This window comes from Molothrus aeneus, chromosome 2, assembly GCF_037042795.1.
Source record: "Molothrus aeneus isolate 106 chromosome 2, BPBGC_Maene_1.0, whole genome shotgun sequence".
Taxonomy (NCBI): Eukaryota; Metazoa; Chordata; class Aves; order Passeriformes; family Icteridae; genus Molothrus; species Molothrus aeneus.
Genome location: NC_089647.1, coordinates 97,908,018 through 97,929,343, shown reverse-complemented (window position 1 = coordinate 97,929,343; position 21,326 = coordinate 97,908,018). Strand labels below are relative to the sequence as shown.

At 45.8% G+C, this 21,326-nt stretch overlaps 1 protein-coding gene across 1 annotated transcript in view; it reads left to right on the top strand.

Annotated features, from left to right (window-relative positions):
* The first annotated feature begins 7,232 nt into the window (after positions 1–7,232).
* The window catches only part of ARHGAP6 (Rho GTPase activating protein 6), a 319,166-nt gene continuing 305,072 nt past the window's right edge, over positions 7,233–21,326 (top strand). The window contains exon 1 of the mRNA XM_066545353.1: positions 7,233–7,736. Within this exon, the coding sequence (XP_066401450.1) occupies positions 7,233–7,736 (504 nt within the window). The remainder of the gene's footprint in view (positions 7,737–21,326) is intronic.

Below are 21,326 nucleotides of genomic sequence, written 5' to 3'. Positions count from 1 at the left end.
GGCAATCAGACAAGCACAGCATCTGATAAAGCAACAAAAATTCTTCTGGAAAGCAAAGGTTCTTTCTACAATTGTAAAAAATAATTGATTAGAAATAAACCATTATAAAATAGCCATTATAACAGAATCTCTCTGTCACCATTCAGCTGGCATGAAGCTCAGCATTCAGCTGAATTTTCTGTGCTGGGGATTTGGCAGACTGCAGTCACTGGTGTAACAGAAGCAGCACAACCCCTCATACAGACAGGCAGCCTGCTGTGGCTGTGGAGCTCAGCACCATGCCTCAGGCAGGAGAAAGGGCAGACCTGCCTGCATCCACCACAGATTATACCAATGCATATAGTGATGCCTGTACTGAAAGCAAACAAAGTACACAAAATCCTCCCTGCTTCTCCTAATCACACTCATCTTTTCCCACAAAACAGGCTCTAACTTGTGGATTAAATCTAGTGAGCCCCAAAACAGGTTTAATCTTCAAATCGTGGTGAATTTGCACACCGTGGCCATTCTTATTGAAGGTTATCTTTATTCATATCAATTTTTTGCCATCCCATGCTGTCTGCAACTGCCCACATGCTCCCATAGTAACAGGAGAGTCTGTACTCTTTGCCTTACATACAGGTAACTGTATTGCTGAGAAAGTTGATTTTTAAAGACAACTCGGAGGAAAAGAACAAAACCACAGAACATCTTTCTTCTAATGTCTTCAGGAAAATGCAAAAATACACCAGAAGGAGGAATTAATGGGATTCCTATTTTCTGGTGAGTGGAGCAAAAAATGCTCAAACATTCTCTCAGAGCATCCATCCGCGTGCACACCTCTCACGGTGGCCAGCTGGGCACCGGCGATACCGTGTCCCTAAGGTCAACACGAGCAAAGGGTCAGTGCCATGAGACGAGAGCTGCCGACCAAGACAAGGGCACCCCAACTGCCCCTTTCTCCTCTTCCCATCCGAGGGAGCACCATGCCCAGCCAGCAGAGCAGAGAAACACGCGGCCATCGGCCCATCACACCTGGCTTTTCTCCTCCTGCTTGGGGCTCTGGCCCGGCGGTGGCGGCTGGGCCGGCGAGGCCTGTGTCTCGCTGTCAGTACGCAGGCGTCTGGGGACAAGCGACTTGAGGGGCGCCATCCACTTCATCCACAGGTCCAAGTCGACGTCGCCCCAGGGCAGCGAGGGGTTCTTGGCCGCCCGCCGCCGGAAATCCTCATCGTAGTTCATCCAGGAGGTGCCCCCGTAGGTGGCGTGCAGCTTGCGGATGGTGTCCAGGTACTTGAACATGGCTCCGCAGCGCGCCGGGTGCTTCTCGCACAGCACGCTGGCGTACACCAGGAAGGCCGAGACCCACTGGTCCAGCGTGTCCCCCGGGCGCGGGCCGTGCTCGGGGGCCAGCTCTGTGTGGAGCAAGGAAAAGAGGTCAATGAACTCCCCCCGCCAGATCCGCTCCTTCGTGGCCTTGGCCAACTTGTAGCCCAGCGGCCGCCGCAACCCCACGTAGGGGGTGGCCGCCGCCTCGGCCTCGCCCTGCCCCGCCGCCGCTGCCGGAGCCGGGGCCGGGGCCGGAGCAGGGGCTGGGGCTGGGGCCGGGGCCGGGGCCGGGGCCGGAGCCGGAGCCGGAGCCGGGGCCCCGGCCGCGCCGCTCGCCGCTGCCGCCTCGGCGCAGGGGCTGGCGGCCGCCGCCGCCGCCGCCGCCGCCCCCAGCGCGGCCTGGCGCTCCAGCCAGCGCGGGTTCACGTAGACGGTCCGCAGGCGCGGCGCGGCCCCGGCCGCCGCCGCTGCCGCCGCCCGCGCCGAGCCCTCGGCGCCGGGCTGAAGCCGCAGCACGGCCAGGGCGGCGGGCGCGCCGGCGGGCAGGTCGCTGCCGTCCCGCCGCGGGGCCGGCTGAGCCGCCGCCGGCACCTGCAGCAGCGAGGGCGCCGCCCAGGGCGGAGAGCCGCCCCTAGGCCCGGCCGCCGCCGCCAGCGCCTCTAGGCCCGGGAGGCCGAGCCGCGAGCCGGGCGCCACCGCGCCGAGCACCCATCGGGTCTCGGCGATCCCGGTGCGGTCCCGGGGGCTCCGCGACCTCCCCTCCTCGCGGCGGCCGGCGAGCGCCGTCCCCAGCGTTAGCGGGGCCGCGACTCCGGCCCGGCGGCGGCGGCGGCTCCGCCGCCTCCCACGTGGCATCGGCACGGCGGCTGCGGGCGGCGCGCGCGGCGGGGGCGGGGCCGCGGGGCGGGGCCAGAGCCGAGTCCCCGCCCCTGCCCGGCCCCGGTCCCGCCCCCCGCGGTTCAGCGATCCCCGGGACCTTCCAGGGGATCGTCCGGGCGGCGCTGGAATGCCCGGAGGGGAGCGCAGAGAGCGGAATACTCTGCCTCTCTCTCAAAAAATGATCCCCAATCCCAGTGTATATATGTGCATGCTCTATACATACATATGTATATACGCACACATTTACAAATATGTACAGCACATTTAGTTATATATACGATATGCTATATATTAGATTGGCATGCTGTATATATAACTTCTGTAAGGATATGTAGTAGGCACCCCGATGTCATTATTGTTCCTTCAGATTAGCAAATGTTTTGAGGAGTAAAGGCATTACATTGCTTCTCCCTTCCATTATAAATAAGCCTCTTTTTCTCTTTACAGAAAGTGGTGCTTTTTAATTTTTTTTTTTTGAGTACTGTCACCCCAAAAAAGATTCAGCTTTCCTAGCTAAGCACTGAGTAGGTCACCAGCTGGGTGAAGGCTGAACCTCACTGGAGTAAAAGCTGGGTGCTGGCTCCTTCTGTGGACTTATGCATCCCACTCCACAGCTGCTTCCACAAACACTTCTGTAGCACTCTCATGGAGGAGCAGCCTTGAGTCCTGTGCTGAAATGTTTATAGATCAATTGCACTGCAACAAAGACAAAAGTTTTGTAAAAAAATATAACAGTTCTTTCATTTTCACAGAAAGACTAGAAGAGATACATTTTAGATTAAATCCTTTTTGACCAAAAAATCAAATCCTAGGAATGACAAACAGAAATTCTTCTGTAAGAAAAAAAAAGGTAAGGTAAAAGAGTGGCTTTGGATTTTTTTTAATGCTTAATAAATTCTAAATAAATAATTAGAGTAGCAAAAAGTTACTATTTTCCAAATCACCTTTATTTTCAGGGATTTTTCAGAAGTCTGAACAAACCAGGCTTTTTTTCATTCTTGAGATGAATACACTCTCATTTTGATAAAAAATATTTTTTTTAAATTCAACCAATAACAGGTGACAGTCACTCCTTCCAATTTCAGTTTAATGGGGCATTAATAAAACCAGACATTGTTAAAATAACAATAAGACCATAGTTTCTCTAAAACTTAACCATGTAACATGCTTTTTATAAAGTCAGGTAATAGCCATTTACACAAAGTCTCTGAAAATTTTCTGATTAAGATTTTCTTGACTTTGCTTCAAAATTAGTATTTGTTTAGAACCAGAAAGTGATTCAAGTTGGAGGGAACCTCAAGAGGTCTATACTCCAACCTCCTGGTCACAGAAGGGCAAAAACTAAACTGAGACAAGATTGCTTAGTGCCTTTTTCAGTTAGATCTTGAAAACTATCAGTGATAGGATCCCATAACCTGTTCCAGTACTGATGATTACCCTTGGTAAATCCATGCTGAATCTTTCCAGTCACATTTTTCTCCTCCATGTGCCCACGAGTTCTCTTCCAAGAGAACTTGCTTTTGTGATTTTCCTGAAGTGAAGCCACCAACCTTTAGCAGCTTAGGTAGTCCTTGCTCTTTTTGAAGACAGGTGCAACTTTTAGCCTTTTCCAAGCCATTAGGTACTTCTCCAAATTTTGATGGCCTTTCAAATATAAAAAGTGGCCTTCCAGTGACATTATCCAGCTACTTGAGCCTCCTCAGATTCATCCCCGCTGGTTCCTAAGACTTCATTTGTCTGTGACTCCTCAAGAAAAGATCCATAACATGGTCCTTTCCCCCTATTTAGAGGTTTTTTCACCTTGAGGCACAAAGGGCTGGGAGACTTTGTTGGTGAAGGTCGAGGCAATGAAGGCATAAATAGAAATCATTTTGTGCCAGTTCTACAGGTTTTTTAAATACCTCCAGGGACAGTGCCTCCACCACTTCCTTGGGCAGCCTGTTCCAGTGTTTTGCCTCAGAAAGGAAGGGCTAGCAGCATCAGATCAACTAGTATTATCTCACTAATCCTCTGCAGATTTGGCTGCCCAGACAATATCTTGTGGCTGGAAGTTATCAGTAAAATTTGGGAATTAGGGCTGTGTTTTTGTCCTGTGCCTGTACCATGCCCACTAAGAGCTCAAGCCTATTTCAGGATGGTGATGCCAGGTCTCACAATAATGCAGTTCATAGTGATAATGAACAGAAACTTCAAAAATAATCAGTAAGTGCTTTTATTTGCTATTACCCCTGAAAGATGCAGACAGCAGCTAAGAGCAGCAGTGAAGTTGACTACATGGAGCATGTCTATGCATATGCTGCATTTACTCTTTGAATTGCAGCTGTGATCCTCTCTGTCTCATAAAAACTATAATTTTCATGGAGGCTTTCATGAAGAAAACCAGCTGGGCAATAAGTAATACCTGGGCTGAGCAGGTGGAAATAAGAATGCTTTGCCTCCACTTCATTTAGAGCTGCTATTTGTGACGTATGCCCCTAACAATGCACTTATCTGATCGTTTCAGCCTCCTTTCACAGGCTGTGTGGGCAGCGTGTAAGGCTCTGAACTGGAAACTTGGGGGCTTGCCTGCTGGCAACCGGCTGTGCCCAGGAGTGTCAGCCCTTCAAAGTGGGCAGGGCACCTCCCTGCTTCAGGGAACTGCTTCTGGTGAATCTTGGAGGCAAATGTGATTGTCCTCTCTACTCCTCATGTGATGAGTTCCTTACAGCTCTGAATTTCCCTCTGTGACTTTTTCCTCATGTCTTCCTGCCCCTTTATGTTCCCATGATGATTGTACAGGACAAAAAGAGCAAATACTTGGAGCCAAATGTACGTATATTTGTATTGCAGATGTGTCTCTCAACTAAATTGCTAGAATAGGCTCAGAACGGCAAAAACAAATGCAGATTGTCTTATGCTTCAGACCTTCTTTTTAGTCTCAAGCATGAGACCTTATTGAAGGCATTAATGAAGAGGCAAAATGAAATGAAGCTCTAAACAGAAACAGCTGCAACCTTAGCTGTGAAGGAACTTGGAATTAGGCAATAGGACAGTTCATGAAAATAAGAGGGAAAAGCTACTTTGCAGACCAAGAAAAAAGAAATCTCATTTGGGAACATTACCTAAAAGCAGAACACCTCCCTTTGAAAGTGGATGTACTTGTGTGCTGTTGCTGTTCATGAACCTTAAAGAAGGCCTCAGAGGAGAGAACTTCCTACTCTATTGATGAAACCAGAAAGTGCTGCCATAGAGCATTTACCTGCATTGGCTCCAGGACCTCAAACAGAACAATACAACCCTGCACTAGGGTTTGAGGAGAAAATGCAGCATAAGGAGAAAATAACCCTTGTGTCATGTCTTTTTTTTTTTTCTTCAAAATAACCAGTCTTTTTCTAGGCAGATTTTCTAAGAGCTGCCTGCAACAGTTTTTGGGAGACTGGGGGTTTGTGGAGCTGGTGGGTTTTCAAGTCAAAAGAAGGATGCTTAGGCCCCATGGAATCAGCAGTCTAACTGTGAGTTCATCTGAGACGGGAGAGGTTTGCCACTTCACAGGGGTTATCCTTGGGCATCTTCCACTTACTCCATAAATAAAAGTATAGGTCAGGAAAAAAACAGGATTTGGTGCTGTGTGTTTTGCTTTCCAACTCAAAAAATGTAGTGGCTGTAGCATTCACTGATGCAATAGCAACAGAACCAAACCCACCCATGAAGCTAAAGGTTACTTAATAAAGTTTAAACACAGAGTAAATGATGGTGTTGGAGATCCAGGAAAAAAATCTGACAAACATCGCTGCTGAACTCCCCCAGTGAGGGGAGGAGGACTGTTAATATTCCCAGCTAGGAGCAGCGGCAGGAGACAGATTCTGCAGCTGAGGGGCTGCTTCCTTCACTCCAGGTGAGAAGGAGCTGGCTGCCTTCATGGAGCTGCCTGGTATTGTCCCTCTCTGTGCATTCTGCTTCTGCCTTTCTTTACAATTTTGCTTTCCCCAAGTTTGTTCTGTGTCTCTGGTAGATGTTTCCTTGCCTATGCTTGCAGTGGGAACAGAGAAAGTCTCAATGGAAGATAAACAAGTTCAGTTACTTGTCCTGAGGAGGCTTAGCTTCACTGGTCCCACTCTTACCTTTTCTGTGGCAGTGACCTCAGAACTCAGCGGAAGAGTTAAAGGTCTCGGTGACCCATGCTGCCCGTGGGGCTCACGTCCATGCACCCTCAAAGGAGGCGTTTCAGAGGATGGAAGAGAGACGTGGGCCAGAACACAGCTACAAGTCGAGCTCCGTTGAAGACCCTGTCCCGTGTGCTGCACAATGTGAGTATCCTGTTTGATGCTGGAAGTTTTTTCTGGAGATACCATCTCTGCCCTGCATAGGTGGGGCGGACGGGGGGTCCATAAGCAGCAGCGGGGCCGGAGTGGGACGCGGTGCAGGGTTCGGGAGCGATCGCTCCGGAGAACAGCTGTCCGCCGCTGCTCGATCCGTCCCCAAAACGCAACTGCACCGTCCCAGGGCGGCAGCGCCCGGGGCCCGCAGCGCCGGTGCCCACGCAGTCCGGCGGGGCTGCCTCCCCCGCGCCCCCGACGGGGGCGTCCCGCGGCACAGCGAGGTGCGGGCGACACCGGGAGCGGCTCTTGCCGCCCCGTGAGGGGAGGCGGACGGGCCCCGCCACCGCCGGACCCGACCGGCTGTGTGTGTGGGGGGAGGCCCGCGACTCCCTGCGCATCGCGGCCGAGGGGGGAGTGACTCTGGCAGCCTGCGGCGAGCCCAGATAAAAGCTCCGCTGCTGCCGTTTTCCCTCCCCTTTTCTCTCGTAACTTTTTTTTTTTTTCCCTCCCTCTCCCTCCCAGCAAAGTGACCGCGCCGGCGGCAGCCCCGGAGCAGCCCCAGCGCCGGACGCCGCCATGAGCCCCGCGGTGCCGCCGTCGGGCCGCGCTGCCGGGGGCTGAGCCCGGCCGAGGGGGACGCCCCGAGGGCCGCTCCGCGCCGCCCTGGCGGGGGCTGGAGGCAGAGCCAGCGAGAGCCCAGGCAGGACCCCCGGCCGCCCCGCCGTGCCCGGGGCAGCGCCCGCCGCGATGTCGGCGCAGAGCCTGCTGAGCAGCGTCTTCTCCTGCTCCTCCCCGGCCGCCGCCGCCCCCGCCGCCGCCAAGAGCCTCTCCAAGCGGAGGCTCCGCCAGACGCGCAGCCTCGACCCCGCCATCATCGGCGGCGGCCGGGAGGACGGCGAGGGCGCGGGGCGGACGCCGCGGGCGCGGGCCGCCGGCAGCCCCCCGGGGGAGCGCCGCGGTCCGCGGGGCGCCCCGCCGCCCCACGGCGCCTCCTTCTCCACCCCCTGCACCCCACTGGAGCGCTCGCCGCCGGGCAGTGCTCTCTTTGACGAGGAGAGCCTCCGCGGGAAGCGGAGTCCCGGCTGCGAGCTGCCCTTCCTGGCGCGCACCCCCTCGGCCCTGGCGCTGAGCGGCACCGCCAGCCCCGCCAACAGCATCTTCTCCTCGCCCCGGCGCTGGCTGCAGCAAAGGAAGGGGCAACCCTCGCCGCCCGAGCCTCGCCCCGCCGCCTACGTCGTGTGGAAATCCGAGGTAGGCACGCCCGCCCCCGGGGGACGGGCACCCGCCGCGCCGCCCTCGCCCCCGTGCCCGTGTTTCGCCGCCGCCCGCCCGGCCCGGCGGGGCTGCCCCGAGGGGCTCCAGCAGCGCCCGCCGCGGTGGGTGCGCGGCGCTGCGAGACCCAGGTGGGTCCGCCCTGTGCGGCGGGGCCGTCGAGGCCGCCGCGGGTGTTGGTGCCGGGAGCTGGCATCTGCGGCGCTGGAGGGTCGGATATTTGAGGTTCCCTCGACGGATTCCGTGTGTATGGGTCCCAGGCCTGTAAAACCTCCCCCTCCCAGTTTCACACCTCTTAAACTGAAGCATTTGATAGCTTCTAACAAGATCGACAAATTGTTTTTAATGTGCACACACCCAGTGAGTTGTGATTTATTTGAAAACGCACATCTGTCAGTACCACGTGAAGAGCAATTGTATTCCAAGACAAATCCAACTTTGCAATGCAAATATTTATTCATTTAACTTGGATGTCATCGATGTTGGGCTGCAGATACCATACCATGTGGATGAATGTTTCAAAAAATGTGGCATTGTTTCCTGGTAGCAATTGCTCATCGAGTTGGTTATGCTGAGCCCTTTGTAGCAGCAGAAGAAATTTTTTTGTTTTGAGAAATTGTCCATCCTGTTCATGTTGATGAGGTTTCCCGCTTAACTGTTTAGTAATGCCTTCTGGAGAACTGGGATCAGAAAACAGCATTTCCTTTTCCATTTCAGATGAAGTTATTATAAATAGTTGGTAATAATTAGATGCATCAATAAAACAGCCCCATTGTTGCAGTGGGATGTGGAAGTCTTTGTAAAATGGTTACCTTAATCAGATCAAAGCCAAACTGGGCATCATGATAGCACAAGATTACAAAATGCAGTTTTCATAGGCAAAGCTGCATCTTACCCTGAGCTCCAATATCTCCCTGTTTGCTTGGAGTATAAAAGTTAGTGTCTGCCAATTGGGATGGAGTGTCAACATGTGGGTGGGAACTTCAGGCATAATGCTGGCTAATGTTGAAAGAGGTGGTGAAGAATCTTAGCAGTTTTAAAAAATGGATTATTATGAAGTCTTGTAATCAGAAGTTACTCTAAGCAATACTTCATCCTGATGCTTGAATTTTAAGATAGTAAAAAAATCATGGTATCAAAGAATTTTGTGGGATTTGTAGCATCAGTGAACAGTGAGAAAATAGATGATCACACTAATTAAGGATAAAAACCTCCAGTGGACAGTGAGATAAAAAGTGATCACGCTACTTAAGGATAAGTTTGCTGCTTATCCACTAATGATGTTATAAGATCTATTGAAAAGTGTAACATACATAGGATTTCCTGTGCTGAGTTTCCTGACTGAGTCCAAGACTCACAGCATGGCTTCTGATATGTAAATCTAAGCAGCTCTTCCTTTTTTCACTGAATCTATGGTGGTGGACACTTGGGGCATTTTTTTTCAGATCTGCTGTGTGTCAAAACACACAGCACATCTTCAGGCTGCATATTGCAAAGTACTGGTTCTTCCTTAATTTGGCGTGTGTTGAGCATTTTTAGATAGTCAACCCTTCTTTTTGGGAGAGATGTCATTGTCCCAGCAGTCATGGTAGTGAGGCTGTGATGTCAGGAGCAGGGTGTGCTGGCCTCCTGCAGTGGGCCAGTGTTGTCATTGTGAATTTTATGTCAGTCAGTCCTCATTTAACCTGATACTCGCTGGTTTCAGAGTTGCTATTTCAAGACATTATACAGGTATGAACTTAGTTGTTCAGCAAAGATATCTACAAATTATATTAATCTATATTTTAGAAGAAACTGCTCATACATAATATTTATCTTATTCTCCCTATTATTTTAGGGATGCATCCTAATGGTCATTCAGCCTGGTCTCATTATAAAATAGCATTATTAATAAAGGACTTAGTTGTTTGCTTCCTATTTAGTGTTTATTTGAAGAGGTGCATTTTTTTGTAAGTAAAGGATTTTTTTGTCTCTACAGCTTCATCCTGGCTGTGGCAAAACAAGTGTGCTTGAGGAGGTGGAAAAACCCACATTTTATTGGGTGAAAAGGAAGTAACTGTTTATAATATTATAGCTTTAAAAGGTCCCATTATTCAAATTATTGTATTCTCAGCAGAAAATCTGTAGTTCCATTTCTGTTCAACTTAGGAAATAAAATACATCACAATAATGATTTTACTCGGCTGTAAAAAACAACTGAATGATGACTGCCTAATGAAAATGAACATTCAAAGTTTTAGTTGTAGTGCTTAAAAATTCCCATCCTGTAAGTTGGGAATAAAATAAATGCAAAATCAGTTTTCTTTACCTTCATTCCAACACCTTCAGTATCATTGCCCTTTTTAGGAAATACTGCTCTACACCCACTGTGGAAGCAACAGGGTTATGGACTAGGAGATAAGTGTGGTAATTATTTTCTCCCCCGCTACCTTAATCTTTAAAGGAGTAAAGAGAAGTAAAAATGCCATGGAAGTTCCATTCAGAACCCCTTCAACATTATAACTTCTGGGCCAGACCTCCTGCACCTATCCCAGGCTGGATCAGTGTGGTGGCATCCACAGGGACGTGTTGAAGGTGGGGTTTGCAGCCTGTGCTGGATGAATCCTGCCCTGGGACAGCTGGTACCTTGGGGCTGCAGGGGTAGGGCACTTGGCCCAGCTCTAGTCAGGTTTTAAAGCAGGCATGCCCCACTGCTCTGAGATTTCTGTATATGAGGCCACAGTGTCCATATTAGCTTTGTTATGACAGGAGAATAAAATGGATTGCTTATTTTACCTTTTTTTCATTGTAATTCTTTGACTTCTGCATTTTATATGACAAGCCTGTCTACTGGCCTAGGGAGAGAAAGGTTGCTGCTAAGTTCATGCCACCATTCATAAATAATTTTTAATGGAATGCCTGAATGCACAGGGGATTTCCAATTTCAGCAGCAGGTCACACCTAAATGTGTTTGCCCTGTATTCTTACGTCCACAAATTTTTGAATGTGAAGCATCATCTGACAGATGTGTCTCTCACTGTCCAGTGACCTGACAGTTCTTTATTGACATGTTTTCTTCACAAGAACCTTTTTACAACTATAAAGATTATTTTTTGGCAGAACTTTACTTCTCTTACAAGCATTCTTTCACCTTTCTGTTTTCTGCTTATGTATATAAGCTGCTTAAATAAAAAACCCGTTCCTGGGTTTGTGTAAATCAGCAACTACATTTCCAGTGGTTTCAGCAGGACAAAGCCAAGGGGGATTTTTAATAAGGAGAAAAAGCATTCATCTTTAATTCCCATCTGATCTCGGCTGTCCTTTTATGCTGTTTTCCCTAAAGAAAATTCACTTTCACTTGCAAAATTAAGTCTATTATCCTTTCATTAAGTGTTTCATATGCTCAGGTAAGTCTCTAAGTAAGCTAAGTATCATGGATAAGATGGTAAAAATACCTAGAAATACTTTAATGCCTTAATTCTGCCAAAATTTGTCATACATTTATGTCTATGTATGTAAAATGTCTAACATACCTGAGTAGATCTGCACAAGTTAAAGATGCAAGTGTTCACACTGACTGACTGGCTGAAATGCATTTGCTGGGTCCAGAGTAGCTCAAGATTAATAGATCTGTGTGAAGTCTCAAGTTGTGTTAATTCTTGTGCTTATTTTTCTGTCTTAAAAACGGTAATGGAAAGCCACAACAAGTGGATAAAAAAATATGGCAGATCATGGGAATGTATCCAAGTAATCTATTTGTTGTGAGAAACCAAATCTACACACTTAAATTTATATGGTCTGATTATTTTGCTGTCATAATCTGTGCGTTACTAACTAGTTAAACATTACCATCTCCAACTAGTATGCTTTTTTTGGGGTAGAGCTGATTTTAAAGTAACGGTAGCATAACATCTGCAACCTTCCCACCTGCATGCCTGGCCCCTGGGAGGCAGGGGGCAGTATCCTTAGTTTGCAATTTGCTTTTCAGTGAAATCGGGTTGCTGCAGGTGGACGGCTCAGCCTTCCACACCTCCTCCTCCTCCTCCTCCTGACTTACCCTGTGATCCACTTGCTCGCCCAGTTTTCTTGCTCGCACTACAGGAGGAGTTTTCCATGGAATGGGAGGGAAGGTTGCCTTGGTTCCTCACCAGGTTTTGGGGGAGAAGCCAGGATTTGTCCAAGTGTCTCCTGCACTGCTGGCTGGCCAAGCTGTGATGAGCTGCAATGATGCTGGAGAAGCTAATCTGCTCTACCAGAACCACATTGGTTTAGCTGAATTATTTTATAGCATGGCCATCAGAAGTAGTGAACGTTCACAGCACAGGTTTCAGCTGACAGGTGCCTTGGCAGGTCAGCTTTGGTAAATTCACTGGCTTGATACTTTAGGAGTTTAATCCATTGGGAAGGCAGTGTAGAGTCTCTCTTTCCTTGTAGCAAGTGAGGGTTCTCTCTTCTCTCAGGCATGTAGTGCCAGGACAAGAGGAAACGGCCTCAAGCTGTGTCACTGGAGGTTCAGGTGGACATCAATTGTGAGAGCAGTGTCTGTTACCCTTAAGCACCTTGATAGCTAACCCAGAGATCTTGCTGTATGGATAGAAGATATGTTGGAGCATATTCCCTTGCAGAGCTCTGATTAACTGTCCTGGAAGCAAAATGGGGGGTCTAGCAGGTTTAAATCTATAACTTGCATTTTTTCTGTTGAGGGGCCTTCTTAATGAGATGTGTGAGAACTGTACTTTGGAAGATTTTTATATTTTTTTTTATAAACTAAAAACGGTATGTTCTGGTATTTACCAATGAACTGCTCTGCTCTGGAGAGAATATATATATATATATAAAGCACTGTTCTGCTTTATTTTCTTTCCTAAGACATTCCAAACCACTGGACATGCAGATTAGTTTCAGCCTGAGTCCGTTCCATTCAATGCTGTAAGTGTTCTATAATTACAAAATTTGGTGGGCAGGAATGTTGTGGGTCTCTCATGACAGGAATGCAATTAAAAGGACTAAATATATTCAGTATTTCCGATTTTGGCAAGTGGACTCTTCCCATTCTCTACTAAATTATGTCTGAAGACATTGGATGAGAATATGGGGGTTGATGGCTAGGACAGACAGAATTTTTCAAGTGTGCATTGCTTAAGTAATGGGAAAGGAACTTGTGAAAATAATAGAAATGAGACTGAAAAGTAATTTTGTGTAACCTCTAAAATATTAACAACCCAGACTGCTGTCTTGACTTCATGGTGGAGTTGAAGCGCATTTAGTTTTGCAGACTCTATTGGATGAGAAGATCTGCAGCTGTGACAGCTTGCAGGTGAAGAACATTTCAGAGGTCTCTTCTGCAGTGTTCTTGCTGTACAAGTATTAAGGCTGTACAGGTATTAAGCCTGTTTGGGGGATTTGTTTTTTCCTTCCAGATGTAAATTTCATAATTGAAACCAGCAGGGGGGTCTGAGCAAGGAGGGCTGAACAGTCATGGCATGGTAGTAACTTCAGTGTATTAGTGTCAGAGTTGTAGAGTTAAAATCTTAGTTAAAAAAGGTACTAAAAATCACAATCATAATGGCAATCCTGTCTTAGTCTCCTTAAACATGATATAACGCTGCTCATATTTGATTCTCTGGCTATGTGGCACAGTATTTGAGAGCATAAGCACCACTGGAATTAAGCTAACATTTTAAAATGCAACCTTTATGCATCCTGGGTTCCACTGGTTGCTAGCTGGACCAGGTGTCTGGATTGTGGGAGAAGAGGCCAAATATTCCATTCAACTTGTAGAAACTGTAAGGAGAGCAATAAGGAGGTTCAGAGCAAGGTTCAGACTTCATTTGACTTTGCAGCTTATTGGGCAGTTTTGGAAGGTACTGAGCTTTCAGACTTCAACAGAGTACTCAAATGTGTGCCTTCCATTTAGTCCTAGGAATTTACTTTCTTCACCTCACTTTAAAACTTTTGTATCAATTATTGTGTACAAATGTTTAAGCTGTGCTTGTTCAAAATAATTTTTATTTTTTTAATCTTTTCTTATCCTGTAACAATAATACATGTGAATGGAAATGTATGTGGAGGCTTTCTGTTTGAGTTTTAGTTTTTCCTAGATGTGTACAGACTGGCTATTTCAAGTTACATGTTTTTTCCACTCTGGTTGTCAGCTAAGAATTATTAAATCCCCGGGAGAGTTGAGAGTGTTTTTGAAGGATTTGATGAACTGGAACTAGATGTTGGGTACCACATGTTTGTGTATTTGGACCTAAGTAGGTTAGGTACAGTGTCTCTGGCTCATAAAACCAAGCATCAGTTTCACACCCTACAGCTGTCATCCCTGGGTCATCATCCTCACAGTCCTGGCCATGGGAACAGCTTGCATCAGCATCCCCAGTTATGAAACCAGAACTGTCTTTTCTGGATCTTCCTATTTCTTCTCATCTGTATCCTCTCAGAGAAAAGACCTTCTGACTTACACTATTTACCCATGAGGACTCTGAGTGTGTGTGGTCAGAAAGACATTTTTGAGCACTGCACTTAGTTAGGAGGCACATGAGTGGTCAGTCCAATGTACAAACTCTTCTTGTGGATGCCAGGAACTTGCTTTTCTCTTTCTCTCTTCTTAGGTTCTGAGTTCTGTTCCACATACTTGGACCTTTTTAAGTTGGGCTTGTCTTTTAACCATTTCTAATACACCTTGTTATGCATAGCTTCCTTTATCCTCCCTGCCAAAAATTAAAGAGGAAGATACTGTGTCTTGTTCCTTTCATCACCTGAAATTCATACTGAAAAAGAAAATAAAAAGCTGTTTTACTGTAGATGTTGCCTACTATTTGGATTGGCCAAGTCAAATTATAAGTATTTTTCTCATAATTGGACCAACTGGTTTTCAGCAAAGTACAAAGTATGTTGCAGACCTTGCTAACAAAGGAAGGATTTAGTTTTAGGTTTTTTAGTGCAATTAAGATTTCTTTTGCATTGCCTTGGAATTAGCCTGGACTTGATTTTCAGTGATGGAACTACATGTACCTCCGCTGAGCACATATAACTGATTTTGCAAGAGGAAGACTAATACAAAATTTCCATTTCTATTTTCAGGTTTTATTTACTTTATCCCTTTGTTTTCTGCCACTGTTGTAATATGGCAAGATTGTTTCTGAGCACTAACTTTTTCATTTTTTCTCTGAAGGGTAATTTCAGTTGAGTAGCACCCTACTGAGACTAATGTGGTGAGAAACCAGTTGGCTGTGCTGTGTTCAGTTTTCATTTGCCTCTCTCTGTAAAAATTTAAAAATACTCCTCCTACAGGAAATGTTTTCAGTTCTGTTATGTCTCTTGCTTCCCATAGGAGGTATTCCTTTTAATTTATTGAGTAAACCCATAAAAATTTTGGCACAATAGGATCTTTGGGCAAGCTGTTTAAGAGATCTCACCATCTTCTGTTTTTAGAAGATGTGCAATTGTTTCTTTATACAGTGCTATGAGGCTCTGGGGCCAGCTAACAATTATGTGAAATGGGAGAATTTGAAGCTAAAGAGTGTGAATTGACACATCTGCTGTCACTTCTCAAATATTGTTATTTTGATTGTTCGTATTTCATATTTATCCTTCTTAAACCATAATCAATCACTTTTCTCTTTCCTCTGTCTTCAATCTTAAAAGGATTCTGGGTAATATTTTGCTCTCAATCTCATCACCACAATTCCTTTTGTAAGTGTATGTGTCTATAGGAAGGTTAAATCCTCATAATGTCCTGGTTGGAAATCAGCTCTATTTAACTGTTAATTTAATTTGATGACAGGGCAGACTACTATTTGAAAGGGGTGGTGGGGAAAGAGAGATTGGGATAAATTACATTTTCATGCTCCAAAATAAGACCCTATCTACTCTATCATAAATTAGAAAAATGTGGTTGAGTTTTCTTGTGGCTGTTTCATAACATTCCTACCGACAAAATATGGCGTGCCTCTTGCTCATTGCTTCACTACTGTTTCTCAAGCATGTGTTTGTGTCTGCATCCAGTGACAGCTTTTGTTCTAGCACACCACAGGGATATGTCTTGGAGGTCTTTAGAAGGGGGCAGTGATTCAGAAATGCTACGCAGAATGGGCTCTGCCAGGGAGTGGGTACCAAACCACAGCAAGCCAGGAGAATGAGGCAGCCAATTACTGAAATAGACACAATTAGATGTTTTAGTTATTTCAGAGATAAAGGGCCTTAATTCTGTATTCACTAAAGGAATGCAATGGGCAGCCAACATATATGGAGGGTTTTAAAGACACTTTTTAGCATAATAGTTAATAAGATTTACATTGGCAAATTGACATATTTTGAGTCTCTAGCACACTGTCCAAAAGGCTTCTCAGTGCTTTTCTCTTCTTGAGGGATGAGCACATATGATTTCCTCGCCCTGCCAAGGCTCAGATGAAGTCTTTCTGTTCCATAAACCTCTCCTGAACAGAGGCAGAGTGAATGTAACAGATAAACATACCTTTTTTTCTTGGAGTAAATTGTGTAACAGAGCTTCCTGCCTGTCTTTTAGCCCAAATGCAGATAAATTATACCACCTCACGTGGACTAGAGGAAAGAAGCTAACCTAACTCATTTAGTGAGCTGTGGAAGGTGTGTAGTGTGGAGAGCAGGATACCTGTGTACTGCATGAGCAGAAAGGTAACAGACAGGTCAAGGGAAGGGACTTCACCCTTACGAGGCCCCATCTAGACTCTTTGTACAAGGGAGATGTTGACAAACTGGAGCAAATGGACTGGAGGGCCATTGGGACAGTTAAAGGATGAGAATGCTTAGTGCATGAGAAAAGGATGAGGTTTGTTTCAGCCTGGAGAAGAATCAAGGGGGAATGAAAATCCACTTTTACTACCTACATGGGGACTAAGGAGAAGGTGCAGCTGGATGTTGTCAGTTGCACAATGACAGTCACAAGTTGCAGCAAGAGGAATTTTGAGTAGATCTAAGTAAAAAAGCATTCACAGCAGGAGTGGTTTACTTTTGAGATGGGCTCCCCAGAGAGGCTGTGGAGTCTCTGTTCTTGGAAATTTTCAGCCCTTGACAGGTCAAGGTCCAAAGGATTCAATCAAATTTTGAAGATGAGACCCAGCTTTGAGTAGAAGATTGGACCAGATGACCTGCAGAGTTCCCTTCTGACCTAATATTTTCTGTGATTCTGTGACTCCAAGTATCATTTCTTTCCACAGTAGAATGAAAACTGCTGTTCTCCCTTGTGCTGCAACATACCTTTGATGGGACATAAGTTGCTGAGTTGCAGAAATTATGATGCTCTCCAGCACCAGCATTGGAAGCAGGCTTGTAGGAAGAGTAATTTTTTTCATTCAGTCATTCTCCAAAGCTGTTGTTCTGTTTCTACTCTGTGAGGCATATCCTTACTCTTACTCCTACTCTCCTGGTGTCTCACAAATGCAAAGAAAGCCAGGGTAGCTCTTTAAAGGTGTCAGTAAAATTCAAAACAAAGCCCAACCAAACCTTTCTGAAATTCAAGTGTTTTGCAGAGGCAGATAGACAGTGCCATAGCAGAACTTCAGCAGGGATTTGGCCGGGAACTTTTCAGTAACTACTTGCCAGGTTGGTTTCCTGCCACCTCATTTAACCAAGCCAGCCTGCTTCTTCCAGCACCAGGGAGCCCAGGGCTAAGAAGGGCTTACACCTTTAGGACAGCGTGTTGTTAGGACAGACTTGTTCTGACATTGAGCTCATCTGTTTTTGTGGCTTGTTTACATTTAAAATATTGAATGTATGGCAGAACACCGTTAACTTTTCCTACCATTTCATGGTAGCTCAGTGTGCTCATGACAGGCCGTGTGATGTGCTGCCTAAAACGCTTCAGTTCAATGCCTGTGATAAAATGATGGTACAGAAGCATTGCTGTCAATTTAGCTTTTCTAACTTCCATTTGTGTCATCTTGCATTATGAAAGTAAAAATAACCTGTGAGAGAAATGGAAGAAGGAAAAAAATTGAAGAGGTATGCAAGAAGGAAAGGAAATCTCCTGCTGAGCTTTGAGCTTGGAATTGCATCAAATACACAGAAAAATGGGTGTGGCAATGGGACTGTTCAGGATTTGCCTATATTGTGTTACACAGCAAGAGTTTAACCTGATACTGACCTTGCGATTTATGAGCTTAAGGATACAGTTATGTAACTGGGATCAGTCAAAGCTAAACGGAACTGGAATAGGCAGCTGGGGCCACACAGCCTGGAAAAAGCTGGTACCAAATTGGCTTGCTGAAATAAATGCTTCCATTCTGCTATTTAAAAGGAGCACAGGTCACAGTTTGCTGCTGTTTACAATGCAGCAGTGGGCTTTTTTGGGCTTGTGAAGCATGTTGATCAGTATCAGACCTGTGTGTCTTTTCCTTGCTCTTGAGAAATTATTTTGGCAAGTCTTCATTTAGCTGGCAGAGGTTTTGTCAAGCAGGTGCAGCCTCCAGCATTGAGTATGAAAATGGGCTGACAGAAGGATCTTGCCCACAGTAAAACAAAGCTTGGACTCATAACTGTTTGCAGTCTTGGTAAGTACTTTTTTCCTTCATGGACCAGAACATAAGAGGAAGAAAAGGTGATTCCAGCTATGTGGTTCAAATAGAAGAAGACAAGGAAGGGCAGAAGTCAGCACAGTATGGTAAATGAGTAGCTAAGTGAACATCAGCTGGAAAGCAGGATTGCCACTGAAGTGCCACCACCGCCAGGCAGAGGAGAGCTTTGACTTCTGCCTGGGTGTCCCTGCCCTGTCTTGCTCATGGTGTGATGTCCTGGTTTACTGCTGGGAGTGCTGAGCCCACGGTGCTCAGGTCATGGTGTGGTTCAGCACGCTGTGGCTCTGCTTGCTTGACCTGGCCCTCAGTGTGGTTCAGTCAGAGGAAAGGCTGGTGCTGGACCCAGCGGTGCGTGGTCTGTCCTGGCTGCCGCAGTGCTTGGTGCTCCCTGAATAGTTCTCACCATCATCTCTGCAATGAGATTTTCTGAAGCTTTTGACTCATTTTTGAAGGTGAACCTTGAGTTCCTAGATTATTTGGATAGTTTTTGAAATCTTAATCTAGATCTTCTGTATTACTTTCTGTTACTGTAATTAGAGCCTTCTTTCTTTCTTCTTCCTTCCCAGAGAAGGACTCTAATGCTGATGTCTTCCACACAACTGAATAAATAAATGTTTTTTAATGGTAAAGGGGATTTAAGCCTTGTTCATGTGTTTCCTTGTGCAGTTTTTCATTTTAGTAGCATTTTCAGCTGTTGTTGTTTTAAATGTTCATGCTTCATTTGTGCTTGTTTTGTGATGGTAGATATGTGCTTTAGCACAACTTGCTAAAATGTATTTGCCTCTACTATGATTGGTTATTTTTGCTTGTGATAGCTTACCTGCTTTTTTTTTTACAAACACATCTGGAGGCTGTATCAGTGCATTGTTGAAGTCCAAATGCATTCACTTTAGCTCTTTAAACCAGGAGCATCCAGCTGATCAGATAGTAAATGGAAATTCTGATTTCTGTAGAATATGGAGTCTGGCATTAGTGCCAAAATTAAAAAGAGAATATCTGCTGTTCTTTGGTAACTTAATGTTCTTTGGTAACGTAATGTTCTTTGGTAACTTATGTGTGATAGCTGGCCAGGAGGGGACTTTCAGAGAGGGAGCTAGGCTGCACTGCTGTATTTGTCAGAGCTTCCTCCCTGGAAATCCTTTTTAAGCAAAGCTCTCAGGTGTTTGAAGGCCTGGTTGTTTGGGAATTTGTCTGACAAACTGGCTAGAAACTAGATAGCATTTTGCTTTCTACCAGGGAAGTCCTTCCCTTATCCTGACAGGCTGCTGAAGGCTGCAGCCCTGCAGGGGCAGTGAGGTGCCGCTGCCAGAGGGGTGGGTGGAGATGACAGGGAGATAACAATCCTTACTGCCTGTGCTCCACAAACACAAGCTTTTCTGCCAAAGCTGCTGAATCCTGATGATGGGGTGGGGAACAGAGAGATCCCTCATCACCTGGCAGGCTGAAGAGCTGTTGAGCCCTGGGAATAGAAACACTGGGAGCAGCAATGAGCTTATCTTCATGGCCATACTGCAGTTGTGGTGGTCATGGTCTCAGGTGGCAGGACACCTTTCCTAAGTGGTTTGAGCTCTTGGAGCCCCTTCTTTTGGACCAAGTCCAGCTACTTGGACTTAGCATACAGCATGAGATTTAACTATAGAACTTCTTTGAGCTGAAGATAGGAGGCTTAAGATGAATTAACTTGAATTATGGGTGAAAAGAATAAGATTACTTCAGTGAATTATTTATTTCTGGCTTCCTTACAGTTTTTTGAAACACACTCCCTTAGCTGAGATGAAGGCATTTAATAACCATATTGCTCTGCAAGAGGGTGACTGGCCTCTTGTGCTGGATCTGACTCAGACAGATGGAGGTGGAGTGGAAGCCAATGGGAAAGAAAAAATATGGTTGTCAACATGTGGGCCAAATCAAAGAAAAACTGGAAGGGAGCAATTTGTCAGGATGTTCCCAAGGAGAATGTGAGGATTTCTGTAGAAGGTGCATAGCAGGGGGAGCTATAGAAGGGCTTGCTTGCTGACCCCTCTTGAAATAAAGTCTAAGGCTAGAGGAGGCTGAAAACAGAAAAGCAGAGAGGAGTTTGCATGGCATGTTCCTTGGAGCCAGCGAGAAAGGGCTAGAAGAGCAAGGGAAGGGATTTGCTTCCAAGTTTAAGTCCTGGGGTTGTTGGTGCAGCAGAAGCAGCTGCTGAACTGTTGAGGACACAGAAAATTATCAGCATGTGGGAAGTGTAATGGGACCTTCCATCAGGTCCAAAGATTATTTAAAATTTTTTTTTTACCATTTTGGTTATTTTATAACCCAGCCTTTTCTGGCAGAGAAGCCCTACTGGGGAAAGGCATGAAAGATTTTGGAAAGACTGGGATGACTGAATAGAGATCTCTAGATCAGTGAGCATGGTGTGAGGTGGAACTGGGTTAGCTGTTCCAAGGCTTTGAATGTTGATGCACTCAAAGTGTCATATATATATTTCAGGATAAGCAATTGAATTGCTAGGGCTTGCCTTAGAAGTGAAGATTATTGTGTGCAGTGGCAAAGCACTCTAATTTATTTTTCAAACCTTAATGAAGCTTGAAATTGAACCCTGGAGGAGAGAAATTGGGAATTACATCTCTACATTATCACATGCTATGTGAGGTGTAGTTGCCCAGGAAAGCCAGGCTGCAAATGTTTGATGGGAGAAAGGAGAAGACTTTAGGAGCACAATAAGGGTAAAGGAAACTAGAGGTACTTTGGGATGCTTGAAATTGTGAACTGCAGGGGAATTACTTAACCTTTGTGACAAAACATTTTGACTGTAAAATATATTTATATTTAATACATATATTATTTCTTTCTTTCTAAACTTGGAAATTATGTTTGCTATGTTATATTTTTGCATGGGAAAAACTCATTGTGTCTGTATTTTTTTCTGACGTGAATGATTACCACATGGAAAAATGTTAATTTAACCATTTCACAATAATTTAAGTACATCTGGAGTCCAGGTTACTAAAAAGCTGTTACTTATACAACATTGAGATGTACAATGTCAGGG